This window comes from Suncus etruscus, chromosome 6, assembly GCF_024139225.1.
Source record: "Suncus etruscus isolate mSunEtr1 chromosome 6, mSunEtr1.pri.cur, whole genome shotgun sequence".
Classification (NCBI taxonomy): Eukaryota; Metazoa; Chordata; class Mammalia; order Eulipotyphla; family Soricidae; genus Suncus; species Suncus etruscus.
Genome location: NC_064853.1, coordinates 118,671,776 through 118,687,013, shown reverse-complemented (window position 1 = coordinate 118,687,013; position 15,238 = coordinate 118,671,776). Strand labels below are relative to the sequence as shown.

At 52.9% G+C, this 15,238-nt stretch overlaps 2 protein-coding genes across 2 annotated transcripts in view; both read left to right on the top strand.

Annotated features, from left to right (window-relative positions):
- FAF2 (Fas associated factor family member 2) overlaps nt 1-15,238 on the top strand; it is a 475,675-nt gene that overhangs the window by 373,492 nt on the left and 86,945 nt on the right. The window lies entirely within an intron of this gene.
- On the top strand, nt 4,480-13,912 carry ARL10 (ADP ribosylation factor like GTPase 10). The gene is made up of 4 exons (XM_049775766.1): nt 4,480-4,668; nt 5,933-6,134; nt 13,052-13,227; nt 13,665-13,912. The coding sequence occupies exons 1-4, from the start codon at nt 4,486-4,488 to the stop codon at nt 13,836-13,838; spliced, it is 735 nt and encodes a 244-aa protein (XP_049631723.1). The 5' UTR covers nt 4,480-4,485; the 3' UTR covers nt 13,839-13,912.

The window sequence follows — 15,238 nt, the reverse complement described above, 5'->3', positions numbered from 1 at the left end:
CTTTGGGGGGACCCGATGGGATGCCGGGATTCGAACCACTGTCCTTCTGCAGGCAAGGCAAATGCCCTACCGCCATGCCATCTCTCCGCCCCCACCCCTTTTTTCTTTTTTGTTTTTTTGGGTCACACCCGGCAGAGCTCAGGGTTCCTCCTGGCTCTGTGCTCAGAAATGTCTCCTGGCAGGTTGAAGGCGGTGGGGGGACCCTAAGGGATACCAGATGGGATTCGAACCCCCGTCCTTCCGCATGCAAGGCAAACAAACGCCTTACTTCCACGCAATCGCTCCGGCCCCCACCCCCTGTTTTCTGGGGGAGTCCGTCACGAGCCAAGCGCTTTCCTCCCCATCAGGCTCTGAAGGGTTGACAAGTCTGGCTCCCGAAAAGGGAAGGACGCACGAAGACCAGGCAGGGCACGGCTGGGGTGGGAGGCGAGCGAGCGGGGCTGCCCAGGAGCGCGGGGTGCGGGGTGCGGGGCGCCTCCCCAGGGACCGAGGGCCCAACCCGTCCGGAAAGCGGCCAGCCGCCGCCCGCGATGCCCAAACCTTAGCCCCGACGTCGCCGCACGCACCGGGTCCCTCCGTGGCGCAGTCGGAGCCGGCGAGGGGCAGCGATGCAGCCCAGAGACCACTGAGCCCCGACGCCCGCCAGGAGCTCGGCGGCCGCGGGGCTGCGACGCGTCGACAGATAAAGCCTCCCAGGTCGCGCGGCGTCTCGCGAGACTTGGTGGCCCGCGGCATGTTGGGATTTGTAGTCTGCGTCGGAGGTGAGGGGCGGAGGCGGAGCCCGGGGCAGGGCAGGTGCTGCGGAGGCAGGTGCCCGGGTCCCTGTGGCCGCAGGAGGACTCCGCTCCCCCGTGCGCACCACAGGACCCCGAAAAGTCCGCATCGAAGCTGAGCTCCTGGGCTGCGCCGAGGCCCGGGTTCGCTTCCCACGGCCCATCTGAAGCGGCTTTTGGGTTGGCCCTCCTGGCCGGTGCTCAAGGACCAGCAAGCGCCCCGCGAGCTTTCTGCCGCTTCCTTTCCCCGGCTCCAGAAGCAACTTTTTCTGTTCTTTTTTTTTTTTTTTCCGGTTTTTGGGCCCATCTGGCAGCACTCAGGGTTTCCTCCTGGCTCAAATGGGGGACCCTATGGGGTGCCGGGATTCGAACCACCGTCCTTCTGCATGCAAGGCAAATGCTTTACCTCCATGCTATCTCTCCAGAAGCAACTTGAAGCACAGACTCCGACGTCGACTGCTCAGGCCCACCAAGTGTGGCCCCCAAGGGAGAGCAGAACTCTCTCTCTCTCTCTCTCTCTCTCTCTCTCTCTCTCTCTCTCTCTCTCTCTCTCGTCACTCCTCTTATCTCTCTTCACTTTTCTCTCTCCTCTCCTTTTTTCTCTCTACTCTCTTCTCTCTCCTCTTCTCTCTCTTTTCTTTCTCTCCTCTTTCCTCTCTTCTCTCCTTTCTTCTCTCTTCTGTCTCTTCTTCCTCTTTCATCTCTCCTCTTTTCTCTCTCCTCTTCTCTTTCTTCCATCTCCTCTTCTCTTTTCTTTCTCTCCTCTCTCTTCTCCCCTGTTCTCTCTTCTTTCCTCTCTCCTCTTCTCTTTTATTCCCTCTCTATTTCTCTCTCTCCTCCCTCAGGAGTGCCGTGAGCTAGCTCGCAAGCGGGAGCTCCAGCTTCGTACCAACTGGCTGCTGCCAGACTAGCGCCCTGCTCACCGCCGGAGTCTGCAGCGCGGGTCCCCAAAAGGCGTCCCACCGGGTACATCCACCCGGCCGGCTGCCCACCTCGTGTGGGCCGTGCGCCCCTCACTCTCTGACTCCCCTTCTTTCTGCCCTCGACCCCTCCTCTCAGGCTCTGAAGCTTGTGTGCAGAGCCTGCTTCTGCCTGAGGCCCGAGTTAGGTGGCTGGTGCGATAGCGCAGTGGAAGAGCTTTTGCTTGTACGAGGCTGACCCGGGTTCGATCCCTGGTATGCTATATGCTTCCCCGTGAGCCTGCCTGCCAGGAGTGATTTATTTTGTTTGTTTGTTTGTTTGTTTTTGAGGCTAGGATAGCCATTTTTTTAAGTTGGTTAGTTGGTTGGAGATGGTTTCTTGGAGGGCTGCATCACAGTGGTAATGCAAATGGTCAGTGCTCAGAAGTAATGATAATTCAAAGTGCTCAGCGTTAATGCAAATGGTCAGTGCTCAGTATTATCTCTGCTAGGGCCCCGTGGGAACTTAACCCAGCTCTGCTGACCAGAGTAGGAAACCCAGTTTATTTATTTATTTATTTATTTATTTATTTATTTATTTATTTATTTATTTATTTTTCTGGTTTTTGGGTCACACCCGGTAGTGCTCAGGGTTACTCATGAATCTATGCTCATAAATAGCCTCTGGCAGGCACGGGGGACCATATGGGATACCGGGATTCGAACCACTGTCTTTCTGCATGGAAGGCAAACGCCTTACCTCCATGCTATCTCGCCGGCCCTGAAACCCAGTTTGTTTGTTTTTTGTTTGTTTTTGTTTTTTGGGCCACACCCGTTTGACACTCGGGGTTACTCCTGGCTATGCGCTCAGAAATCGCCCCTGGCTTAGGGGGCCATATGGGACGCCAGGGGATCGAACCGCGGTCCATTCTACGCTAGCGCTTGCAAGGCAGACACCTTACCTCTAGCGACACTTTACCGCCCCGAAACCCAGTTTTTAATCGGCAGTGCATTTAAGTTCTCATTGCTATTCAGTTGTGTATGGTGTTGTTTGTTGTGTGTTGTGTAAGCCCAGGTTCACACTGTTGTAAACTCTGGGCAGTGCAAATTTAGCCATATGCTTGTACATTTTTTTTTTCGGGGAGGTGGTGTTTGAGTCATACCCATTACTACTCGGGAGTTACTCCTGGCAGTCTTGGGGCACCATAAGAGATGACAGGATTGAACTCAGGTCTGTCCCGGCTGCATGCAAGGTAAACGTTCTACCACTGTGCTATTGCTCTGGCCCTCTGGACATGCCGCAGTGGAATCTAATCATATGGTCTTCTCACCGAGTAGAATTGGATGACCTGGGTCTTTTCACCCATGCGATCCTGCGCGAGTTCAGATCGCAATGTGGTTTGAATGGTGTGAACCACCACACACGACCACTACCGAATAGTGTTCCGTAAACTGGAAGGTGGTGGAAGAACCAGCTCTGTAATCAATCGTGCTGGTTCCCACACCACACCAGTGTACACCTGAGATAAAAGCAGAACTCCGCTGTTGAGGCTGAAATAATGTGTCCTAGTCAGGCTGCATGAATGTACTGATCAGAATGCATTAATGGGCAGTGCAGTCTATGTCTCTATGTAGGAAGTTTTTGCTGGTATATTGTTTTTGTAGCGCTATATATACATATATATACACACACATATATATCATTTTACTACTAACTGATGCACATTTACATCACGTGTTACAACTAGCAGTGACAAACATGGAACCGTACACTGACCATCTCGTTAGCCAATAGCAGTCCATATTTAGTTCATATTTCCCATTGAAGTACTGGTAGGTTCGTTGATTTTACTTGTTCTTCATTTTAAATATTGTATTTATTCTAGGATTTTTAATTTCAAAATCAGACATGTGCAGTGTGCATAGCAATTTGTTCATAGTTTATTCTTTTTTAAACTATTGTCAGCCCTCCGACGGTCTGAGGGACAGTGAGCTAGCCCCTATTTAAAAAGTTTGGGGACCCCTGCTCCACAGGTTCCATTCTGAAGTCTGGAGTTTTTCTACTCGGAGTTGGTCCTTTTTCTGTTTGTTTTGATTTTTTTTGTCTTTGGGTCACACCCAGCGTTGGACTGGAGGTTACTGAACCTCAGGTGCCCTTCCTGCACAACCATTTTTTGTTTCCAGTTTTTTTGTTTTGTTTTCTTTGGGGGCCACACCCGGCGGTGCTCAGGGGTTCCTCCTGGCTCGGAGCTCAGAAATCGCTCCTGGCAGGCACGGGGGACCACATGGGATGCCCGGATTCGAACCAACGTCGGTCCTGGGTCAGGCGCTTGCCAGGCAAACGCCCTCTATTTCATGCCATCTCGTCTCTCGGCCCGTTTCCAGTTTTTGAGCTCCACCTGGTGATGCTCAGTGGTTACTCCCGGCGAGCCTGGGGGGCCCTGTAGGCCTCGTACAAGGCAAGAGCCCGCCCCGCTGTGCTATGGCTATGGCTCCGGCCCTGACTACCCGTTCTAAGGGGACCCGGAGAAGAACAGGAGGAGGCGGCTACCTCGGGCACACAGGGCGAGTGTGCCCAAAGGGCGAGCGGGAGGTCCGCGCAGTGCATTGTGGGGGTGGTAGGCGCAGCCGCCGTGGTGCCTTTGGGACTTGTAGTGCGCAGCCGCCGTGGTGCATTGTGGGAGTTGTGGTTCGCGATCGCCGCGACGCATTGTGGGGCTTGTAGTGCCACAGGGGCTTGTAGCGGCCGCAGTGGGGTGGGCGGGTGGGTGGGCGCGGCGGGGCCATCTTCCTCCGGCGAGCTTCGGTCTGCCATGGCGCCGCGGCCGCTGGGCGCCGTGGTGCTGGCGCTGGGGGGCGCCGCGGCCGTGCTGGGCTCGGTGCTCTTCCTCCTCTGGAAGGCCTACGGCGGCCGCGGGCGGGAAGGCAGCCGCGACGGCGCCGAGGATCGGTGGGGCGCGGAGCCTGGCCGCTTCCCTGAGTGGGACGCGTGGGACGTGAGTGAGGGACTCGCGCGCGGTCTCCGGGAGGGTGAAGCGTAGGAGGGAGCAAGGCGAAGAGAATGCGGCGTCGCGGGACTCGGAGAAGGCGCCACGAGGCTGGGCCGAGGCGTGGGCGTGGTGGGCGTGGCGGCCGAGAGGGGGTGTTTTGATTGGGCGTGGTCTTGTGGGCGGGACTTGTCTGGTAGGGCCCCGCCCAGAACAGCTCGAGCCCGGACCAGGGCGTGGCCTGGAGAGGGCGTGGTCTGATTTGAGCGGCCCCGCCCCTTCAGGTTGGCCTTGCCCGTGCTTCTCAGTTATTTTCTGTCATGCCCCCCTTCCCCCCCCCCCCAGACTGTAAATAGTATCTTTTTTTTTTTTTTGGGTTTTTGGTTTTTGGGTCACACTCGGCAGCGCTCAGGGGTTCCTCCTGGCAGGAATCGCCCCTGGCAGGCTCGGGGACCATATGGGATGCCGGGATTCGAACCGCCAACCTTCTGCATGCAAGGCAAACGCCTTACCACTATGCTATCTCTCTGGCCCCAACAGTATGTTTATTTAAAAAAACTTAAACCTGGGGCCGGGCGGTGGCGCTGGAGGTAAGGTGCCTGCCTTGCCTGCGCTAGCCTAGGACGGACCGCGGTTCGATCCCCCGGCGTCCCATATGGTCCCCCAAGCCAGGAGTGACCTCTGAGCGCATAGCCAGGAGTAACCCCTGAGCGTCACCGGGTGTGGCCCAAAAAAAAAAAAAAAAAAAAAAAAACTTTAACCTGGGGCCAGACAGATAGCATGGAGGTAAAGTGTTTGCCTTGCATGCAGAGGGTCGGTGGTTCGATTCTCGGTATTCCAAATGGTCCCCCAAGCCTGCCAGGAGTGATTTCTGAGCGTAGTCTGGAGTAACCCTGAGCGCTGCTGGGTGTGACTCAAAAACCAAAACAAACAACAAAAACTTTAACCTGCAAAACCAAAATATATCAAATAATTTGAGCTGATCTTTTAATCAGAGGTGATGTCTGGATTAATGGCTACAATGAGCACGTTTTGCAGTGCTTAGCTTTTTGAAGCGGGGTTTGAAGCAGGACACAGCAACTCTCAGCTCCAGAGACATACAGAGACATACCCTTTACAGAGGCAGAAGGCGGCCGGGGAGCTTCAGGGCTGCCTACACCGTGCCTGGCCTCTGATCCCCCAGCCGGGATCGAGAGGGTCTGGGGATTGGAAATTGGGGGTGACGTCCATCCGTCCGGAGGCCTGCTGCAGCCCACCTGTCCTCTACCCGCAGCCCGAGGACGAGGAGGCCGAGGAGCCGGCGCTGGAGGAGCTGGAGCAGCGCGAGGTGCTGGTGCTGGGTTTGGATGGCTCCGGCAAGACCACGTTCCTGCGCGTGCTGGCTGGGAAGCCCCCGCATGAAGACCATGTACCCACCTCGGGCTTCAACTCAGTGCGTCTGCCCACCAAGGACTTCGAGGTGGACCTGCTGGAGAGTGAGCAGAACCCCCTCCAGACTCCCCCGCCCCCAGGTCCTCAACCTACATACACACACATACAACACCAAGCATTCAGGTTGGAGCTAAGCCAAATTGATCTCTATGTGCGATTCCCAGGTTTGAGCCCATCCAGCATTTCTTCTGCTACTGTTGCCCCAGGTCAAGTAATTACTCCCAGGCATTCTTTAATAAAAGCCTCCCAACAATTCCCTAAAACTAGAAGCAGTATTTTATTTTTTTTGGGTTTTTTGTTTTTGTTTTTGTTTTTTTTGGGGGCCACACCTAGCATTGCTCAGGGGTTACTCCTGGCTGTCTGGAACCATATGGGACACCGGGATTCGAACCAACCTTTGGTCCTGGATCGGCTGCTTGCAAGGCAAACGCTGCTGTGCTATCTCTCCGGGCGTTTTTTTTTTTTTTTTTTGGTTGATTTGTTTTTGATTTTTGGGTCACACCCAGCAGTGCTCAGGGGTTACTCCTGGCTCTATGCTCAGAAATTGCTCCTGGCCGGCTCTGGGGACCATATGGGATGCCGGGATTTGAACCACCAACCTTCTGCACATAAGGCAAACGCCTTACCTCATGTTATCTCTCCGGCCCCATAGAAGCAGTATTTTATTTTATTTTATTTATTTATTTATTTATTTATTTATTTATTTATTTATTTATTTATTTTGGTTTTTCGAGCCACACCCGTTTGATGCTCAGGGGTTACTCCTGGCTAAGTGCTCAGAAATTGCCCCTGGCTTGGGGGGACCATATGGGTGGCCGGAGGATCAAACCTCGGTCCTTCCTTGGCTAGCACTTATAAGGCCTTACCTTACCTTACCTCTAGCTCCACCTCGCCTGCCCCAAAAGCAGTATTTTTTTTTTTTTTTGGTTTTTGGGCCACAACTGGCAGTGCTCAGTGGTTACTCCTGGCTGTCTGCTCAGAAATAGCTCCTGGCAGGCACGGGGACCATGTGGGACACCGGGATTCGAATCAACCACCTTTGGTCCTGGATCGGCTGCTTGCAAGGCAAACGCCGCTGTGCTCTCTCCGGGCCCCAAAAGCAGTATTTTAAAAGGGATGGAGGCCTTCTAGCCGGACCTAATATAGTCCTATACTAAGTTCTTCCCCAGCTAGGGAAATTCTTTCTCTTCAGCCAACTTTTCTGTGTGTTTTTGTTTTGTTTTGGGGCCACACCAACTGTTACTCTGGGCTCTGATCACTCCAGATGGGGCTGATAGGGGAGCACTGGGGTCAAACCCTGGTGATCCCCATGAAAGACAAACACCCAAACTAGCTGTCCTATCTTCACTTCAGTCCAAACATTTCTAGGTCTTCAATTTTGTTTTGTTTGGGTTGTTGTGGTTTTTTGTGTGTGTGTGTGTGGGGGGGGGGGGGCTACACCCAGCAGCAGTCAGAAGTTACTCCTGGCTCTGCACTCAGAAATTGCTCCTGGCAGGCTCAGGGGACCATATGGGATGCTAGGGATTGACCCCGGGTCTGCCCAGCTTGTCTGCATGCAAGGCAAACACCCTACTGCTATGCGATCACTCTGGCCCCGTCTAGGTCTTTAGTTTTTTGTTTAGTTTTGTTTTTGTTTTTCTGGGTCACACCCAATGACGCTCAGGGGTTACTCTTGGCTCTACACTCAGAAATCGCTCCTGGCAGGCTCAGGGGAGCATTTGGGATTCGAACCACCATCCTTCTGCATGCAAGGCAAACACCCTACCTCCATGCTATCTCTCTGGCCCCTAGGTCTTCAATTTTTTTTTTTTTTTTTTTGGTTTTTGGGCCACACACATCTGACGCTCAGTGGTTACTCCTGGCTATGCGCTCAGAAGTCGCTCCTGGCTTGGGGGACCATATGGGACGCCAGGGGATCGAACCGCGGTCCATCCTAGGCTAGCGCAGGCAAGGCAGGCACCTTACCTCTAGCGCCACCGCCCGGCCCCTAGGTCTTCAATTTTAAAAAAAGGATAGGCCCACCAAGTTGCCTTATTTTACAGAGTAATCATTGCCGATTTTATAAGAAATATATTGTTTTGCTTTACCTTTCTTTTTTGCAAAAAGGTAGGAAAGAGGGGCCTGAGCGGTGGCACAAGCGGTAAAGTGTCTGTCTTGCCTGCACTAGCCTAGGACAGACAACGGTTTGATCCCCAGGCATCCCATATGGTCCCCCAAGCCAGGAGCAAGTTCTTTTTTTTTTTTCTTTTTGGTTTTTGGGCCACACCCGGCGTTGCTCAGGGGTTACTCCTGGCTGTCTGCTCAGAAATAGCTCCTGGCAGGCACGGGGGACCATATGGGACACCGGGATTCAAACCAACCACCTTTGGTCCTGGATCGCCTGCTTGCAAGGCAAACACCGCTGTGCTATCTCACCGGGCCCAGGAGCAATTTCTAAGCACATAGTTAGGAGTAATTCCTGAGCGCTACTGGGTGTGCTCCCCCAAAAAATAAAAGGTGGGGAGCTGGAGAGATAGCATGGAGGTAAGGCGTTTGCCTTTCATGCAAGAGGTCATCGGTTCTAATCCCAGCGTCCCATATGGTCCCCCGTGCCTGCCAGGAGCAATTTCTGAGCATGGAGCCAGGAGTAACCCCTGAGCACTGCCGGGTGTGACCCAAAAACCACAAAAATAAATAAATAAATAAATAAATAAATAAATAAATAAAAGGTGGGAATGACAACCATTTTTGTTTTTTGTTTGTTTGTTTTTGTTTTTAGGCCACACCTGGCACTGCTCAGGGGTTACTCCTGGCTCTCCACTCAGAAATAGCTCCTGGCAGACTCGGGACCATATGGGATGCTGGGAATCGAACCTGGTCCGTTTAGGTTGGCCGCATGAAAGGCAAACACCCTTCCACTTATGGTACTGTCTTTTGTTTTTTTTTTTTTTTTTTTTTTTTTTTTTTTTGGTTTTTGGGCCACACCCGTTTGACGCTCAGGGGTTACTCCTGGCTATGTGCTCAGAAGTCGCCCCTGGCTTGGGGGGACCATATGGGACGCCGGGGGATCGAACCGCGGTCCTTCCTTGGCTAGCGCTTGCAAGGCAGACACCTTACCTCCAGCGCCACCTACCCGGCCCCTTATGGTACTGTCAATCCAGACTCAGGACAACCATTTATAGCTTTAAAATTTGAGAGACTGGGGCCAGAGCGATAGCACAGTGGTTAGTGTGTTTCCGTTGCATCTCATATGGTCTCCTGAGCCTGCCAGGAGTAACCCTTAGTACCACCTGGCGTGGTCCCCAAACAAACAAAAATAAATAATTAAACTAGAGGTACAGAAAGGTAGTACAGGGGTTGGGGCCGGCGCCGTGGCGCTAGAGGTAAGATGTCTGCCTTGCCAGCGCTAGCCTAGGACGGACCGGGGTTCGATCCCACGGCATCCCATATGGTCCCCCAAGCCAGGAGCGACTTCTGAGGCATAGCCAGGAGTAACCCCTGAGGGTTACTGGGTGTGGCCCAAAAACCAAAAAAAAAAAAAAAAGGATGAAAGGTAGTACAGGGGTCAGTAGGATGATCCTGCATATTTCTGACATGGGTTTAATCCCCAGCCCCACATATAGTCCCTTGAGCACTGTCAGGAGTGATTCCTGATACCAAGCCAGGAGGAAACCTTGAGGACAACTGAGTGTTGTCCAAAAACTAGGAAAATAGTTTTTTTTTTTTTGGGGGGGTTATTGGGTCACACTTGGCAGCACTCGGGTTACTCCTGGCTCTGTGCTCAGAAATCACTCCTGGCAGGCTCAGGGGACCATATGGGATGCTGGGATTCGAAACAGGGTCCATCATGTATTGGCTGCGTGCAAGGCAAATGCCTTACCGCTGTGCTATTGCTCCGGCCCTGGAAAATAGCTTTTTAATAAATAAAAAGGAAAAGGTTAGAATCCAAGCATTAGACTGAAGGAAAAAAATTAACTGGATGATTATGTAATGGGTGATGCTAACATGTGAAATATGGTAAATCATTGATTACAAGGGACTTAGATTTGACCCTTGAAGGTCCTTTGTCCCCAGTAAGTCCTTGCCCTGAATTTTTTTTTCTCTGTTCTTTATTTGTTGGGGGAATGTAGGGGGCATACTCAGTGGTGCTCAGGAATTACTCTGGAGGACTTAGAGGACCATATGTGGTGCCTGGAACTGAACCCCCATCAGCCATGTGCAAGGCAAGAGCTCTCCCAGCCGTACTATTTCTCTGATGCTGATGCCCTCTTCTTTATTCTGTCCTTTTTTCTTTTGTTTTTTGTTTTTGAGTCACACCCGGCAGTGCTCAGGGGTTACTCCTGGCTGTCTGCTCAGAAATAGCTCCTGGCAGGCACGGGGGACCATATGGGACACCGGGATTTGAACCAACCACCTTAGGTTCTGGATCGGCTGCTTGCAAGGCAAGGCTGTGCTATCTCTCCGGGCCCTATTCTCTGTCCTTTGCTTGTACTGTTGCCTCCTTCTGAAAGGCCCGTCTTTCTTGGAAAGACTAAAATGAACCGCTAGGCTTTTTTTGACCCCTCCTCAGCTAGGTTCAGGGGACTTGATTCTGTGTACAGGATCGGACGTGGGTGGAACTGACAGGTGTAAGTTCACGCTAAAACCCTGTACACTCAGGTCCTGGGAGGACTTTCATAGCTGGTGATCAGGGGTTCTATCCCTGGTTATCAAAATCCATCAAGAGATCTTTTTTTTTTTTTTTTTTTTTTTTTTGTGTGGTTTTTGGGTCACACCCGGCAGTGCTCAGGGGTTATTCCTGGCTCTGTGCTCAGAAATTGCTCCTGGCAGGCACGGGGGACCATATGGGACGCCGGGATTCGAACCGATGACCTTCTGCATGAAAGGCAAACGCCTTACCTCCATGCTATCTCTCCGGCCCCCCATCAAGAGATCTTGACCTGACCTGACCCTTCTTTGCTGTACAAATGAAGAGAAGAAAGAGAGGTGGGCCCTGAAATTCTGACTAGAGTCTTGAGGCTTTAATGCTGGGAGATGGCTCAAATGGTTGGGGGCACATGCAGCTGCAGGCTGGGACCCCACATTCCATCTCCAGCACCACTAGGTTCCCCAAGCACTGTTGTAAGAGTAGAAAGCAGCCCCTAACACTTTTGGATGTGGCCTCTCTTCCCCAAAAAAGATCAGTGGCTCGGTTTAGTGCTTATTGGTGAAATCAGACAATCAGACTGGAGCTCTAGCTATTGGGTTTTTTTTTTTTTTTTTTTGGTCTTATTTTGCATTGGGACCACACCTGGCAGTACTCAGGGTTTACTCTGGGCTCTGTGCTCAGGGAGCACTCCTGGCAGTACTTGGGGGACAATATGGTTTGCCAGGGATAGAATCTGGGTCTGCTGCATGCAAGACCAGCACCCCTTGCTTGTATACTATGGCTCCAGCTTGTGGATTGCTGGCTTTTGGCCTCAATTGCCTGTAATCTGGTCTTTTGACAGACTTTTTCCAGGGCCCCTGTCTTATCAGGGACATAAAGGTCAGAGAGGTTTGCCACGTGATAGAGTTCCTGAGTCTGGGGATGGTGACATCCTGGGCATCTGAGCAGTGCCAGTTGCAGCCTGGCACTTAAATGCTGAGGTCTGGGCCTGGGCAGGATGAGATGGACACAGGTCAATGGCTTGTCTGTCATAGGATCTGTGAAGTATGTTGTCCCCATCCAGATGTTCTTTGACCTAGAGAACCCTGCTTTCCCTTCTACTTGGATTTACCCATCAAGGCCCCACACCTTGTACTTATCTCCCACAAAAGCTGGCAGAAGCAAACACACACAAAGGAAAGCCCCCCCTTTTTTGGGGGTCACACCTGGTGATGCTCAGGGATCACTCTTGTTGGATTGGGGGAACCATATGGTGTGTTGGGGATTGACTCAAGGTTGACCGTGTGCAAGGCAAGTGCCCTCCCCATTGTACTATCACCCCAGTGTGTACTCTCACATCTTTTTTTTTTTTTTTTTTTTTGGTTTTTGGGCCACACCCGGTGACGCTCAGATGTTACTCCTGGCTATGCGCTCAGAAGTCGCTCCTGGCTTGGGGGACCATATGGGACGCCGGGGATCGAACCGCGGTCCGTCCTAGGCTAGCGCAGGCAAGGCAGGCACCTTACCTCTAGCGCCACCGCCCGGCCCCAACTCTCACATCTTTGTGCATCTTTTTTGCTGTTGTTTAGCACCTGGCAGTGCTCAGACTTTCTCCTGGCTCTGCACTCAGGGACCACTCCTGGTGGGGCCTGGGATTGAACCCGAGTCAACCACGTGCAAAACAAGTGCTGTGCTGGCTGTGCTCTCTGGTCCATCACTCTCTTGTTTTTCTTTCCTCCCTTTTGATGGGTTGGTGGGAGCCTCCCAGGAGTTCTGGTTAGTTGGGACCGGGGAAGGGGATCCTGACTGCCTGGGTCGCCTCTGTATCCCAGCACCCAGCTCAGTGCTTGGCACCTTGTAAGCACTCAGTAAGTACTTGGTGAGTGCCTGCTATGTGCCAGGCATTGTGCTGAGGGCAGAGGTCAGCCGCTCTCTCTCTGTTTCTCTGTCTCTGACTCTCTCTCAGTGTTCAGGTGGAAGCCAAGATGCTCGTGGGGCTCAGGAACTTCATGGGGTATATGGAAGGCAAAGGCCTTTCCCACTGGTATATCGATCTCCCCTTCCCACCCATTGTCACCCCCTTCCCACCAGCCCTGCTGTGAAATGTTTATGGCACCTAGTCCCTGAATTAATTGGTCTTATTTTTTGCTTTTCTGGGTCGGATATCACACTCAGGGCCTCACCTATGCAAGGCAAGTGCTATGGCGCTGAGCCCAAGCTGTCCAGCGTGGCCCCACCTGCTAGATGCTCTGGCTCTAACCACTGGGCCCTGCCAGAGGAACCTTGGGGGAGTGGCTGTGCATGGGGTGGAGGCTCTAGGCAGCACTGAGTAGGGGGGCCCCTGCCTCTTCCCAGTCGGTGGCAGCCAGAACCTGCGCTTCTACTGGAAGGAGTTTGTGAATGAGGTGGACGTGCTGGTGTTTGTGGTGGATTCTGCAGATCAATCGCGCCTTCCCTGCGCCCGCCAAGAGCTTCACAGGCTGCTGGACAAGGACCCCGACCTGCCAGTGGTGGTGGTGGCTAACAAGCAGGTGAGGGGGGTGCAGGGTGAGGGCCCAGGCAGGCGTGGTGGGAACCCAGACGCAGGAGCCCTGAAGGAAGCAGCAGAATATGGGGCTCTAGATTGAAGCCCCAAGTCAGCCTGCCAGCGACCATGCTGAAAAGACAAGTAGGGGTCAGAGCAATAGAACAGTGGAGAGGGCATTAGTTTTGCACACAACTGCAGGTTTGATCCCCATATGGTTCCTTGGGCATCATCAGGATGATGCTTGAGTGCAGAGCCAGGAGTGAGCCCTGAGCATTGCCAGGTGCCCCTTCCCCCAAATAAACATACAAAGAGATAGAGTGTTATGGTGACTGCTAAGAACCAGAGCTTTATTGTTCTGCTGGATGTTATGGGGTGGTGGTGGTGGTGTGTTGGGAGAAGCTGCTGGCAGGACCCCTAACTACTGCCCTCCCTGATCCACAGGACCTAAGTGAAGCAGTGAGCATGGTGCAGCTGCAACAGGAGCTGGGTCTGCAGACCCTCGACAGCCAGCGCGAGGTCTTCCTGCTTGCTGCCAGCGTGGCCCCCACGGGACCCGGCTTTGAGAACCCGGGCACCGTGCACATCTGGCGGCTGCTGCTGGAGCTGCTCTCCTAGGCTGCAGCCAACGGGACCAGCCTGGAGCCACCAAGAGAAACCTCTCTGGGGCGGAGGCCACGTGTTGAGGCTGTGTGTGGCAGGGGCTGGATCCAGCTGTTGCCGCAGGCCGTTGCCAGCCCAGGAAGCTATGCAGAGGCCGCCCCCTGCAGGTTGAGATCGAAAATGCCTCCCGTAGATTGCCCCCTCCTGGCGACATGGTGCTCTAGTCTACACCTTCCAGCCTGGACGAGTCCCTTTCTCACTTGCCAGATCTGAGACTCCGCAACTTGCTGGCCTGACATTGCCAGTGTATGTGTTGGGGCCTGATTGTCATGTTTTTCTACATTGGAACTGCTTTTCCCAGCTGCAAGGATCCTAAGGGCTGAGACAACCTAGGAGATGGGGACAGGAGTACTGTAAGGCCTGCTTCCCCCTGAAGCTGGCTTCTCAGCTCCAGATTGACTGGCTTTATTCATCCCCTGATCATCAGGGCCAATCCCTTCTTTCCTGGAGACAAGAGCTGTTGGATCACCAGGAGTGGAAAGAGTAGGGAAGAAGGTAACCCAGGTCCACCCAGATGACCACAATGGCATGAGATGAATGGCTCAGAGCTTTTTACATTTCATCATTCATCCAAGGATCAGGCCAACATTTCTAGATCAACACCTAAGTGCTGCCAGGATACTGGAATGGAAAACATGGCACCCCAAAGAGTAAAGTGCTCACCCATCTCTAGCTCCAGAACTTGATCCTAAGTGGAAGGACTTCTGTACCTTCACGAGAAGCTTGCTGGACCTGACACACAGTCTTTCCAGCCGGTACTGATCCCAAGAGCTACGCAGAGAAAAATAAACCCCCTGCTGGTATTGGAACTGGATCAGCCAAAAAGGTGGCCTGAAAAACTCTGACCACTTCCAGTCCCCTTAGCTCCTGAATAATGGGATGGGATCTCTGGGCTATCCTGTCATAGGACTCTACATGAGCTCCTTCTCTTCTGGAGCCTTTAGTCTCTCCATCTAGCTATTTATTTGGGAAGAGATTTCCCCCAAACCCCTTTAGATTAGTCTTTTCTTATTTTTTGGAGGGAACACAACCAGCTAGCCATGCTTGGGGCTTTCTCTTGGTTCTGCACTCATGAGTCACCCTGACAGTACTTGGGGGACCCTCAGGGATGCTGGTATTGAATCCAGGTTGGCTGTATGCAAGGCAGAACCTGCCCACTGTACTATCTCCCCCAATCCCCTCCCCCCCCCCTTTTACAGTGCAGGGGTAGAACCCAAAAACTTACTCCATGGCAATAAAGTTTCCCAAGCCAGCAGCCTCCATACTCCAGTGCCAGCCTCAGGACTGGAAAATGGCCTGTTCATTGAGGTCCCTGAGCTCATGTGGGTGTTTCCCCACAGACACTTCTTCCTCCC